The sequence below is a fragment of the Postia placenta genome (assembly GCF_002117355.1).
Source record: "Postia placenta MAD-698-R-SB12 unplaced genomic scaffold POSPLAscaffold_6, whole genome shotgun sequence".
Classification (NCBI taxonomy): Eukaryota; Fungi; Basidiomycota; class Agaricomycetes; order Polyporales; family Adustoporiaceae; genus Rhodonia; species Rhodonia placenta.
In genome coordinates this window covers 99,341-113,325 of record NW_020169837.1, presented here as the reverse complement: position 1 = coordinate 113,325, position 13,985 = coordinate 99,341, and the positions used below count along the sequence as shown (strand labels likewise).

Genomic DNA, 13,985 nt, shown 5'->3' with positions numbered 1-13,985 from the left:
TCGATGAGACTCAAGTCAAGAGACATGTTGTGCATTTTATTGCCAAAATACCATTTCAAGCTCAATTGTATTGAGTTGTTCTGGGGTGCAATGAAGCAATACTTGCATGAGAACTTGTTGGAACAAGCTGTTCAGATGTCGTCAAACGAGCCATTCCGGGGAGTAGGAAGCCCACGTAGCAAACGTGCAGGGTGCTTCAATAATGGCACACTACTTAAATACAGGAATTCTAGTCTACATTGTTCCTGACCGGGTACCGGTTAACGAGCGCAGCGGCTTGCCCGTCGGCCGCAGATCCCAAAATTCAACAGAACTATCATTATATATTGCAAGCCCTTGAGGCTAACTTATTGTAAGTTTGTGCTTCTGTCGACACCGAGACCATCCATCATCAGGAACACCATTCAGTGTGGTGGATGAATATATGCCTGTTGATCAGAGCTTGAGACACACAGTAACTGGTGAATCAGTTCAGCTCCAGACAATACACATCTTTTTGATGCTTAGATACCGCTTTAGGAAGCATATTATGTAATACTTACTGAGTATAGACATGTGCATGTGATGTGCACGTGATGTGGCCAATTTCAAGTGACCATCTTGGGCAATTTCGACTTTCATGAAAATCCATTTAGTAGGATTGGTCCTAGCATGATTTAGGGCATTTCTACTAAAGGGATAAGTATCTGGGGGAAATTTGAATGCCACAGAAAGTTTGCACAAAACAGGTGGCCTCTAGGTTGCCCGCACTATAGGGTATGGTGAAATAGGTACAGCGACCTACTTAACCGGCTAATTAGCCCAGGCCTATGCGAGAGGTCAATTTAACCTAGGTAATTTATGGCTAATTAGCCAGTATAGAACATAGGCTGACAAGCACGTCCAACAACTAATGTAGCCTTTATTCGACTGTAAAATTGTCCACACAAACACCTCGACAGCACACGATCACTACCATTTATCCCAGTCCAATGATCCATCACTACTGCTCGCTTTCGACACATGTTTTACTCTAACCTTGTCCCTTGGACGCGGTACTTCGGGACACTTGTTGGCAAGAATCTCCTTCAAAAATAGTGCATTGAGGTTGACGAGGTCAGAGACTACAAACTTGTCTCGACGTTCATCCTTGTAGTTGGGAACATCCTCGAGGAGGTCTGCAGAGATGGGAGAGGATGGTATGTCGGGCCCACATTCGCTGTCTTGTGCTTGTTTGGCATGCCAGCTAGGGGCACAAATGGTCTCGTCCATATTGTGCCAGCTAACAGTCAGTGCCTTCTTTGTTGACTACAATGATATAGTGTTCATGTTAATGTATTAGTTTGACTATGTTCATTGACGCACCTGGGGGTCCCAGTGATACCACTGTCTGATCTTAATGTAGTCCGAACATTCTGTTTCGAACAACGTGATGAATTGAGCCATGTGATTGTCAACATAGTCCTCTCATCTGCCATTGAGTTGGGGACTACTGAATAGAGCTTGATTGCGAGTGCCTGCTATAGCATGAGCGGTAGCTGGCATCCGAGCAGATGCCTCGCTTACCCCTAGTACGTGAGCATCATCATTCTGCTGCATCTTCACCCACCAACTACACACGGACATTCCTTCACGCAGTGCATGTGAGAATGGATTGCACTTCTTGGCATATGCCTTCAGCTCTGACTTGAGAGCGTTGAGAGCTGCACCAGGTGTCAGGTTAGCAAGACGTGGATTGCGCAGCTGCATTCCGGTATGAATCTCATCCGGTTTTGCATCAATAAGGTTCCCGTATTCATTTCTAAGGATGCGTTATAGGCAGAGACCAACACATTGTAAAACCAGGTCCTCAGTTGTTGAGCTTCGAGTTGGCTCATGCACCTTGTTAGCAATGGGCTGTGATAATGGTATCCTGATGGGCGGTATCTCAAGTGGATTGATGCTGGATGACTTGAAGATAGGTGTTCCTCTGTAGCCTTAATATCTACATTGTGAGCTTGTGTATCGTCAGCTCAGTAAAATAATGAACATACATGGATCAAGAAAGAATGCAGTAATATATATGCCTTCACTTCCATCATCAATCATCCCTTTGTATTGTTGGTTTGTGATTGCGTGGACATCGCTGATAGTTGACATCTCCAAATGGGCTCAGTTGTGAATGAACAGGTTGTGCAACTGCGTGATGATGCCAGGCCAGAAGACAAAGACATCAGAGGCAGTTGACAAGGATGACTCGAGACATTTAATTGCTTTTGCATAGGGGGAGGTTACCGCAATGAACATTTTTAAGCTGAGTTTGAACTGTAATGTCTCATGGGTATTTGGCTCAAATAGGTGGTTTCTTGACTGACACAGCGCTGGTCAGTCAATGTAGATGTAATATATTGTAAATGACCTACCACAATTTCTATATTAAGCTCACGTTGGGCAACAATCTTCCGGAAAGCTGGAAGACATTCCCATACAGAGATTGTGGTCCATGTCAGTGTAGTGAACTGAGTATCCCCAATTGCTGCGAGCCCTATAGTAATGTTCAGATATTTGTGTGCATCATTGAAGTGCTCCATCATGTATGTCAATTTGTTCATGAATGCCAAGATTGCTCTCATGTCAGAGATCACCTGCATTTCAGTATCTCAGCCTGAACATACAAGGATGATGACATAATATGGCAGTGAGGTGCATACATCCTTGAATTCAGGAAGCTCTGAGATCTGACCTAATGCGAGATTCATCTCATAACATGAGTCTTGCATGTTGAAAATGTGCGTAAACATCGTGCATATCAGCTGCCAAGCCTTCCGGGTATTTCCTGTGTTATCTGACATGATGCCAGAGAACCTCTCAGCACCAACACCTGCTATGATCTGAAACATATGTAGTCAAGCTCTCGCCTTGTGTAATCAATGTTGTAGAGATATGTGAGTAACACACCTCTTGCAGGATTTCGACAATATAATTTGCGGTATGGCTAACACGGGAGGTATCATTCAGGTCCATCAGAAAGACCCGGCGCTCTGGTGTACTGATATGAATAGTATAGACACCTTTTGGCTTCCGTGTCTTACCCCTGTCGAAAGATAGTGTGAGGTCTTGCTGTGTTTTAAGGAGCTCTATAGTTTGAATGTGAATGTAGGTTGCCTCTTTGGGAATAAGATGATTGCGGAGGGTTGTCGATGATGGGGATCCATAAACCCCACGACCAATGATGGTCACAAAGTCCTTGAACTGCTGTGAGTCCACAATGTTTGGTGAAATGCCAGCACAAGCTATGAGCACAGCTAATGCTCGATCACCCCGCAGCTTCAAGTTTTTTCTCCCCTCTCCCATGAATATCCGATTCATCATTGTGCTGGCGGACTTCTCATGTGCAGCCTTGATGGGATCATTGTTGTTGTTCGCATTGGAGTCGCTGCCAATATTGACATCAGCAGATGCTTTTGACCCCTCGGCCTTACTGGCATTTGACTTCACAGCAGTCAGGACCACTACCTCGTGATGCAGGTCTGCAGGCAAGTATCTGCAGTCCTTGGCATGCGTAAATATGTGATTTCGGTTGCGAGGACATGCCCAGCTGATGTGACAACCTGCACTACTGATGTCAGGTCAGAAAGTGTTCTGGTGCGGTTCACCAGATACATCAACAGTATCAGGCTATCACAGTTGTTCGGGTTGAGGGAAGAATGTGATTGACTAATGACCACTCAAGGACTGATAACAACCAACAACCAGACCACCAATTTCAACAATTTCAAAGGCTTAACATTGACTTTATGAGTGTGTGTGACTTGGATGCTTGACTGGCATATACGTGACTTGACTGGCTTATATGTGAATTGACTGGCTTATGCGTGACTTGGCGTGACTTGACTGGCTTGATTCAACAGACTATAACTCCGCTTGAGCAACAGACTGCTGATAACTGGGCGATATGTGACGAGTGTGACTTAGACCAGGGTTCTGCTTGAACGAAGGTCGAACTATGACAACAAAGGCAAGCTTCAGATAAGCAAGCACCTTAGAGTCAATCTACAGTTTGTTTTGGGCAAGTTGTATGCCCTCAACACTGCAGATAAGCACCAAATGACTTGGTGTAACTAGACGAGCGAATACAAGTGATGACAAGTGAGTGTAACTAGACGAGCGAATACAAGTGATGACGAGTGAGTACAAGCAATGACGAGCAATGATGTTGACAATGTTGCCAACAGTGATGACAGAGTCAAAGACAGTGAAGACAAGCCTTACTTCAAGCAAGCTTACAGTGTCAATAGCAGTTTACACTGGTTTACACACAGTGGACTGACTTTAGAGGAAGAATATGTTTATTCTCTCAAGTGGGTCAATGTCTGTACTGTACAAAATCTGGGTCCTTATATACTACTCTGGAGGCCTGCTGACTAAGCATCTAATTCTGCCTTATTCATTCGCCACTCATCACTATTTCATAAGCAGGTTCTCTCCTCCAATAGCAATTTATGCTTGCTTGGTAGGGCAGGCTTTATGAGCCAATAGCATTTCTCTCTCATTCTGGATTGAAACCGGGCATTTGCCAGATTGGCCTAGGCTGGGCCTAGGTGTTACTGGATTGGCCTGCACTTGACCTGGATTTTTCTAGGTTCAGCCCACACCTGGCCTGGTTACTGACTGGTTTGGCCTACACCTCGTCTGGATTACCACTAGATTGACTCACAGCTGGCCTAGCTGGATTCTGCACTGGCCTAGGACCTGGTTCTGGGCTTCCATTCCCATTAGGAAAGTCACCTGATTAAAGTTGCCCAAGATGGCAATTTCCCATGCTCCGCTTTCCTTTTTAGTTGATCAGCTTTCCTTTTTAGTCTGTTTCTTCTCATGATCTGCTAGACTTTGCCTTGCCTATTCAACTTAGGTGTTTTCAGTGGTATGATGTTCAAGCTGTCCACTATGTTCACGTGCCAAACACTTTTGACCCATGACACCGAGACATCACACCCATTTCTTGTCTTGATTCTGGGAATCGCGGCACAGCCTTGTGACTTTGAGCAAGATTGGGGTAAGCCTCACACCTCCTATGCAGGTGTCGGGCTCTTCATCACTATCAATGAAGGTTGTGTCTGTGAAATCTGTGAGTATCTTCGTCTCGGCCTTTGCTACCTTTTTCTTCTTGGCTTGAACTTTTGCTTTTTGACCACCTGCTTGCTTCTCAGCTCCTTTGCGCTTGCCAAGCATGGAGGTGAGTGATTTCGAGGCATCTTGAGTGTCTTGGGTAGCAATGGGAGGTGGAACCTGCAAAGTTACAAGATCACAGAAGCACAAAGCCAGGTTGAATCTCGCTATGCTAACCTGCTGTCTGGCTACTTTGTAAGCCATTTATGCTACCCAACAGCAGTCATTGATCCATTTCTGAAACAGTGGGGATCCCGAGAACTCAGGCATGTAGCTGGAGAGGATGTCAGGCAAGCTCTCAATTCCAGGACCCCTTTCATTCAGAATGAATGTGTCCCCAGGCCCTGTTTGTGGCCCCAGTTGTACTTCAAGAGCGCAATTGACAGCTGCCCATTTCCCGACATCAGCTTCCCACTCCAGATCAATGCAGAATGACACAAGGCACGATTCTGGCACAGTTTTGTAGGGAAGACTCAAAGGAAGCTTGGTCAAGTAATGGTGAAGGCAAAATATTTGTTGTGTGAGCTCAGTGGGGGACTGTAGTGACATATGAGGCTGCAATGGTCGAGAGAATTGCTATCTTGATGTTGCTACACTGACAGGCAATCGAAACCTGTTCAATAATATGATTACCAGTCTTTCTACAGAACAACTGCAAGGTACAACTACTGCTATTGCATCCGGACAGTGTCTGAACATGGCCAAAATCAGCACACATCATATAACCTATTTAACCCTCAATTTTCGGGCCTTGTGAAATTTATGGCTAATTAGCGCTAATTAGCCAGGGCTAATTAGCCATAGCTAATTAGCCCGGCCTATTTCACTGTACCCTACAAAACACGTCAAACATGATGCTTGGGTCTATTTGCACATGCACATGATATACTGAGAGGCTGAGAATTGGCAGTCAGCCATTGATAACGGACCTTTGAACAACTAGTGTGTCCGAAGTTCAGTTTAGCTTGGTTTAGGGGCCTCTTGCCCTGAACCTTGAACCGAACCTACATACCACTGGTCTGAACTGGACCGAACCTTGGACCGAACCCACTGAACAGGTTTGGCAGGTTCAGAGCAGGTTTGAACCTGGTGAACCTTCAGATCTAAAATGGTCATACAAAAGATGTTTTTTTTTTGATTTTGGGGTCATACCTTAAGTATATACATAACCAAACAAGGGACTCTGCATTTAAGAAGGATATGTGAGGTGCAATGCTCTCATAGTTGTCGCATTCACCAATGCCAGCTTATGTAAGCCTGCCTATTTCAGCAGGCAATGGCATCCCCCGACGGCAGGCAGGGTACGCATCATGATGCTGTTCAGGGAGCAGTGCACGCTGGCCCTGTGAAAAGATCAAGACATTGTCTGTCAGTTAGAGTAATATAGACTAGCATTTTAAACTTAATTAAGTACTTTTTGCAACCATTGAGACTTGATTCTGGTTCACGGTTCGAACTGGTCCTTGATGGCTCTGAACCTTGAACCAAACCTTTGGGGGAACCTGTGGACTGAGCTTAACTGAACCTGAACCGCAGGTTCGGTTCAAGGTTCGGACAGTCCAAACCCGTTCTTGGACCGAACTTTAGAGATGCTATGAATGACAAGAGGGTACAAGGGATAAGTAGCAGACTTTATACATGGATATTCGGAGCCTGTGTTGGTTGAAGGAAGTGTGTTATGTTCTGCTCAGGAAACTACAACATCAAATCTTCAATGGACGTCTGTGTGGTATGGCCTTCAGTTGAAACATTTGTCTTTCCGCTCTATTCCTTGTACTACTAGCGCCCATACTGGCGCCTGTCTTAGCGCTCACCCGCAGGTTGAACATTATGTAGCTTACATAATGGGGTCCGTGCGCACTTCGTACTCGGCATCGTACCACTACGTTTCTTTCTTCACTAACACGACCACATAGACACGATGGTCCGTGCGTAGTCGGTACTTGTATAAGTAGCTGTACCATTAGTCGGTCGAACCCTAAGTTCGACCTGGTTATTCATTCAAGTCTCTGCTCCTCTTCGCTTGGGGTAGTGGTCATTCTCGACTTCCTCGCTCGATCTTCAGGACGACGCACTGTCCATAAGTCCTCGCTCGTCGTCTACGAGTCAGGCATCGATATAGGAGTATAGACCGTTGTATCATCAGTAGCCTACACTGAGATGAGGTGTCCATATTGTAATGTATGCAGTGAGTGTTCAGTAATTGTAAAAATATGAAGGAATATGGAGGAGATGATTTCGGCACTGGAATTCCTGGTTGAGCTCACACAGGAGATCTGATTGGATTAGATCAGGTGCAGTCGCATTGTTGCGCTCTTACCATCACAACCCATCCCTGTTGTTGTCCATTCAGCCCACGTTCATTTTCTGTGGCTCATTCATCTCAACATTGGAGGTACTAGTATCAACAAGCAGTTAAAGACTCAATAGCCTAAGCCTCATAGTGAGTCCCAAGCTCTAAATCACAGGTGTGCTCTTGTGATTTCTGCCTCCCTGAGCGTGGCAGTGAGGGGGCTCGTGGAAACAGTGTTCCAATCCAAAATCCCTGCATTTCATGTGCTGACTAAGCAGCACCTAGCATGCTGAGGTCGAAGCTTTGCAGTGTTAATGTTTGTACCCATCACACGAGGGCAGTGCATTGTTGCACTTGCACTTATCAAATCTTGCCTGAAGATGATCCTGTTTTTGTTTTATCATGTCACTAAAATGGAATGGGCTCCGAGTGGTTAGGTCGACCTCTGAGCACTGCATTCCTCTGTCCCAAAATAGCTTGCTCTTCATGCTTGTGGCACTGGCATTGGCTTTGGCCAATGTGTTGGCAGAGACGATTGTCAAGGTGTTGATTTGCGCTCTTGCTAAGCTATCTCAACAGTCCTATCAAACAACATTCTGGGTGGAGTCGATCTGTGCCTATGTACCATTGTCACAGGTTGACTTCATCGGAATGCTGGAAAATGGAAGCATGTCATGATGCAAATTCTGCATGCTCTGCCTTCGATGTGTAGCATGTGTGTATCTTTTGAGGAGTCTATAAAGATACTTCACCTTAGTAACTACTTATTGTCACTTTTGGCACACATGTTCGATAGCTGAAGATTTCAAAGTTTCTGATTGCTTATAGCTCTATTCATTCCTTTCGTGCATGCAACCTGTCTTGATTTTCATCATGACATCTCTGACATGCTTTGTTACCTGTCACAGATTCATAATCTGCTGGATGCTCTATGCGCAGCTCGAAGAAACACAGGGCGGCCTATCGTGTCTGCATCCATGCTATAACTGCGCAACAGTGAGCTAAGTTGAGAGGTTATGTGCATTGTGTGAGCTTTAAATTTCATTTGAATTCCCCCATGCGGAGCCCCTGTCCTTTCTTTCACTGTTGCCTTGAATTGGAGAGCAACCAAATACTTGTGTCCTTAGCATGACATTCACTTGAGGTTTTGACTGTAGCTGGTGTCATGAGTTGACATGGCATCTAGTCATTTTTTAATTTTTTCCTTTTCGCGGGCTCGAACCCGTGACCTCTGTACTATACGCCTGAAACAGACATTTCCTTATCTACTGTACGATCAGATTAGATGGGCGGCAGTGCGCGGCACAGCTCAGGCTCCGCTGACACAGCCGCTCTGACTCACCGGCCCCCAGGGCTGTGTCAGCATGCTGTGCACGGACCAGCTGCACATGGACCAATGGGCACAGCCTGCCCTTATCTTCCCCTGTATATAAGCCAGCCTCTGCTGCCCTAGGGACCTCAGTTTCGACCTCTTGTCCCTAGGTCAGTAAGCCCCCTTTGTATTATTTTTTTACCTAACTAATATACCTTTTGTCCCTAGCCTTAGGTTTGAGTGTTGCTCACCATCGCTTTGGTGAGACCCAGTCGAACACCCCCAGCCTGTCTGTTTGTTCATTCCCTGTCACTTGACCCCAAGTCGCAACAAAAGCTGCACGGGGGGTCCTACAGATAAGAGGAGGGGTCACATGCATGTGCAAAACACGTTTTTGGTCTAAGCCAAATGGGGGCCATTCGGAATTATTTACACCTCTCAATGGACACCCTTGTAATAAATTGTAAATTACCTGTAAATTACCTGTAAAAAAGTACCGGGCAATTTACACTGATTTATTCACCTTACACTAGACGCCGCATGCGTCTGTGGCACAAATGCGCGACCACGTGACGAAGACGAGCACGTCAAAGCAAATGTGAAGCAAGTGGATAGCTGCGGGAGACAGATCAAAGAACAATGCAGACACAATTTGAACTTTGATTGTTACATGAGCAGCAGCCTTCAACTATATTCGCTAGCATTACTGCGGAAAACGCCAGGTGCTTTTACCAGCATGGAACCTCATAAAAGCACACTTCAGATGGCTAAGACATCGCGATTACGTCATGTTCTGGAAGGTAATGGCTACATCGTGCGATATATCATATACAATATACACTACCCCAACTTAGTATCACTCCAAGCCGTCAAAGCCGCGAGCGTCGAGCTCAGAACGGGGGAGCTCGGCAAACATGTTGGAGCGACGAGCAACGTAGGGGTATGAGTCGTAGCGTGCAATGTGCGAGCCAGATACGACATAATTGTCGCGCGCAGAGTGGGTCAGCAGATCCCCGAATCCACGTCGCTCGAGTGCAGCGAGCAGATCCTCGATTGTCCACTTACCCTTCTTGTTCTTGTTATCCTTAGGCTTAGGCTTGAAGCTTGCTTCCTCCTCAGCCGTGAGAGGTCTCTTCTTGCACTTTTCGTTCAGGTTACTCAGCTTCTCCTTGAATTCTTCCAGTGTCATCTCAACCGTCAGCCGGATGTTCCAGTGACCAGTGCCGCGGTTATCGTTGACCGCTGTCAACTCCAGCACCGTGAGTTCCGCCTCGTCCGGCAGCACCCAAATGTTCTTCAACTGGTTCCTGTCTGCCTTCCAGGCAGGTAGGATGCGGTCGAATGTCGATATCCCTTTGGCAGCTGTCGAATATCCGCATTAGACTCCGATCGCACAGTTAGCAAAGATCGACTCACTTGTGCTGACTTTATCACCGTCCATTACAGCGTCCTTGGGCCGCACGTTGTCCAACTTTGGACTGTTCGCGTTACTGCCGCGGTACAGGGTAGGCGTTTCATGCGCATTCCTGTAGTACCAATGTCAGATGACAATAACTGTAAGGGGTCAACCGGATGTACAACTCGCGCGTCAAGAGCGAGACCAGGTCCTCCCGAGAGATCAGGTCCAGGTCATCCCGAGCATACCATGAGTTGCTGCAGCAGCCTCAGTACTGCACACTGCTCGATCAATACAGAACAGACTCACAATGCGGGTGCCGCAAGAATATTGGTGATGGAAAAGGAGCAGAGCATAAGAACGTAGCCGAAAGCACGCATCGTGATTATTAAGTCGTGAAGAAAACGGATGAAGGAATGGTTGAGTCGAAGAAAGACAAAGAGGAGGCTGCACGTCCGGGGTCAGCACAGACAGGCATACATGCAATCACAGGACATCCACTTACCGTGCAATACCTACGAAGAGAACTAAGACGTGAAGAGGATTAAGGTCACACAGCGATAAGGAGTGCAGATTGTCCGCCCGCTCCTTATATACTGCTCAACCAGCGGCTGCTCATCGGAGCCTTCCCCGCTCAAACACCCTGACCATCAGCGGGAGTAACGTCCTCCTTTGCCAAACCTGTTGGTGGGGGGAACCAGATGAGTCCTTACCCGTCTCGTGTACCATCTCTCGTAAAGCAGTGTGGGTCGGACTCGCCTATGTGGGCCCGCAGGCCAAACAAGCCCTTCATTTGCCCGAGCCCAGGTGTTTGGCATGCACACATTTCATGATCTAATATGCATTCTTTCAGGTGTCCACACGAGGACCGTAGTCCGATGTGATCAGCACCTTGTACCACTTGCGCAAGTGGGATCTACGTATGCATTTGCCTGGCAAATCACTATACGATGTCTGAGATTCAGTTATGTCCAATGACATCAGAGGGTTCGACTAGGCTCGACCTGTGTATCGCAGTTCTCTGCCACTTCCCTGCATGATCGGAGACGGAGCATGTGGTTGAGCGGCGATGACTAATGGCACAGCACGGAAGATTGTCTCTACGCGCAGATGCTGCAGTGGATGATGCGACACAGCACGGACCACACACATAGACAGATGTCGTCCCTAGCATTTACCTCTTTAGCGCGTTCACACCTCGACACAAGCAGCATTTTACACGCACCTCGCTTTTGGGCGCCTTTGTACTAACTACAGGAGCAATGATGGGCGCAGCACTGGATAACTTCTGATCAGGGACAATCCGAACACATGTGTCATGTTGCGGTGCATCTAATGAAGCACGGAGTGCACGCGTTCTGGATCTAAGCCTCAGATCCAGACATTGAACAGAACAGTCGGGGCGACACAGCTGGGCAACAGCCACCCATCTTCCCACGATCTTCTCGAACCTGAAACATCATGCTGCTTGTCAGGACATCAGATCTCTCAAATAGTATGCATCTAGCGTGCACATGCTTTGACAGAACTATACTTGAGCTTTTACCAAGGGCGACCACAGAACCGCCCTCACACGTACACCTTGTTTCTGGAAACATCATATCTTCGTAAGTTAAGTCTCCAACTACTGATACACACGCTCACCCGCTGCGCTCATAGTGCCTTGTCTGAAAGCGCGACGTCGTACCAGTTTTACATTGCGAGCGAATCGCACTCTTACTAGTCAAATTGGCATCTGTTTCCATCCCTCTAGGTGGGATGCGAGATGCACATTGATTTCATCAGTAGAGATCTTACAGTGCGTGCTGCCAGTCACTTATTACGCACAATGTCGACCAACAACGTCCAAGAAGAGGAGTCACGCATCAGGTGGACAAATTCGTCCAAGGCCGTCTGCTTTGTGTGTGATGCCTTGACGAATGTCTCCCGCACGCGGCTGTCCGTTCCCAACTTTGGCGACGACGACTACACGTATCTCCGGTCGCTTGCTTTCTGCCTTGATTCCGAGGAGCTGACTCTGGATGACCTGAGCTGGAAGGCCGGTGTAGAGGTGACGCGTGAACGCCGGCTGGCGAGTGCGGCCGTCTACGCATTCACCGAGGCGGAGTGGGTGCGAGTTGCCGACGACGAAGACGAGCAAAGCGATGTCATGAACGACAATGTGTTGTTGCTGCTCAGCCTGAATCTCGATGATCGGGAGAACCCGTTGAAACCGACGTAGAATGTGTGACAGTATATAGCATGAGCAGGCTGTAATCAGCGTGTCACATGAACACCGAAAGATACTGTACTTACAATCAAGATGGCTATGATCTTTGGCTGAAATGGCGTGTCAAGGTCAAAGTACTGATATCTTCCTATATGATTGTGCTGAGAAGACGAACCAATTCGCAGCGTATTAGGTAGCATATAATGGCGATGTATGGTTGTAGATGGTGATTTCTCGTCGACGCTTGCGAGGTTCCAATGTTGACAACCTAGCATGTTAGGCCCCACCTCCTGTAGTTATGAGTCAACTAGTATCCAGAAGGTTAAACAATTCGTCTCGGCCCTGTCGCTATACATAATATGATGGATGGGGTGTGCACACAGCACCACTCACTGCAAAAAAAAAAAGATCACTACGCTCTCCAACAGCCACGATATCATCGTACCGTATAATCTCGTCTCCTAGGTTCCTCACTTCGATAGTGTTGTCGAAGATGTGCTGTAGCTCCTGGAACCTTGATATGAACAGCCCATGCCCGCTTTATCTCTCTCACAGAAAATGACACTAGTTGATTATTGAAACAAGGAAGCTTAGTCGATGCGATTTGACTCAAATGGGAATGGGCTTGACATATTGTTATGTTGCAAAGAAAGTAAGGATATAGGAGCGCGTGTGGCGCCGTCCTTTCCAAAGGCAAAACCCGAACAGACGCTGAGACGCGCTACACGTGATTAGACACGAACGCGTCGAACGCGTCGTCACGACGTGGCATCCCAATAGCACCAGGTTCACAAGATGGTAGATATGCTGAGTTATAGAAGCTTAACGGGTGTGCCATTTTGTGGTGCATATCTCCACAATGATCACCGGGGAGTTAAGGACCTGGAATGGATGCTGAAACAACTAAGTAGACTTTCAGGCCTCATGTATACCTTGCTGGTGCTTATCTGCATTTAACAAACCCCAAGACATCCATCCTAAACTTGAGAGACATCCTTGTAAGCACATGCTAATAAATCCTGGTCAACCTTTATATTTGGGAAGAATTGCTTTATATAGCCGGTGAGTGAGACGGTATGCCGCCATAAAAGTGCGTCCCGCCTGATTTCACGTCGCGGTATTCCGTAGTAATAATCGTCTGACTCCTTAGTAACAACTTGCGTAGCATCTGCATCACATAGGTTGCACCTCACGATTGCTTTGCCGCCGCCGACAGCCGACAACCGACAATCGAGCGTAAGTCTGTCTTCGCGCTTGGGCCCCGCCTCGGATTAATGGCGGTCAGTCGTAGAGTTTCGTCCTTATATTCTCACGACCTAGTAGCACCATGCTGGGGACGGCAAGCCCTTCATATATTCTTCCTGAGGCCATAGGGCGATGCTTGCTAACAATATCGGTCTGAATTCAACCTCGGTGCGTACCTAAGCTGAAGTCGGCTGCAGGCGTAATAGCGTACGCTAAGCTCAATGTCCAAGAGCCGTAGATTACTGCCAGAAGATACCCGCGATGCATTAACATCTTTCCATCCTTTCCGGTCGTCGACAATTGTGGCGGGAATCAGGGCGTAGGTCGGGGATTTCCATGCCGTGGGAATCGAGTAACATGAGGCAAACATTGGCGCCGGAGCAAGCCATGGGCCTGAGAACCG

At 47.1% G+C, this 13,985-nt stretch overlaps 3 protein-coding genes across 3 annotated transcripts; 1 reads left to right on the top strand and 2 right to left on the bottom strand.

Annotated features, from left to right (window-relative positions):
• Positions 1 to 951: 951 nt before the first annotated feature.
• Positions 952 to 5,190, bottom strand: POSPLADRAFT_1140739 (hypothetical protein; the record flags this gene model as incomplete). Its single annotated transcript, XM_024485220.1, has 10 exons — positions 952 to 1,287; positions 1,345 to 1,394; positions 1,593 to 1,780; positions 2,147 to 2,328; positions 2,382 to 2,603; positions 2,634 to 2,849; positions 2,917 to 3,488; positions 4,164 to 4,240; positions 4,676 to 4,791; positions 4,954 to 5,190. The coding sequence occupies 10 exons, from the start codon at positions 5,188 to 5,190 to the stop codon at positions 952 to 954; spliced, it is 2,196 nt and encodes a 731-aa protein (XP_024339325.1).
• A 4,398-nt stretch (positions 5,191 to 9,588) lies between these two features.
• Positions 9,589 to 10,508, bottom strand: POSPLADRAFT_1033307 (hypothetical protein; the record flags this gene model as incomplete). Its single annotated transcript, XM_024476925.1, has 3 exons — positions 9,589 to 10,094; positions 10,149 to 10,258; positions 10,438 to 10,508. 3 exons carry the CDS (start codon positions 10,506 to 10,508, stop codon positions 9,589 to 9,591), a joined length of 687 nt encoding a protein of 228 aa, XP_024339324.1.
• Positions 10,509 to 11,893: 1,385 nt separating this feature from the next.
• On the top strand, positions 11,894 to 12,349 carry POSPLADRAFT_1046007 (hypothetical protein; the record flags this gene model as incomplete). The annotated part of the gene is made up of 2 exons (XM_024478923.1): positions 11,894 to 11,926; positions 12,017 to 12,349. 2 exons carry the CDS (start codon positions 11,894 to 11,896, stop codon positions 12,347 to 12,349), a joined length of 366 nt encoding a protein of 121 aa, XP_024339323.1.
• Between the last annotated feature and the right edge of the window lie 1,636 nt (positions 12,350 to 13,985).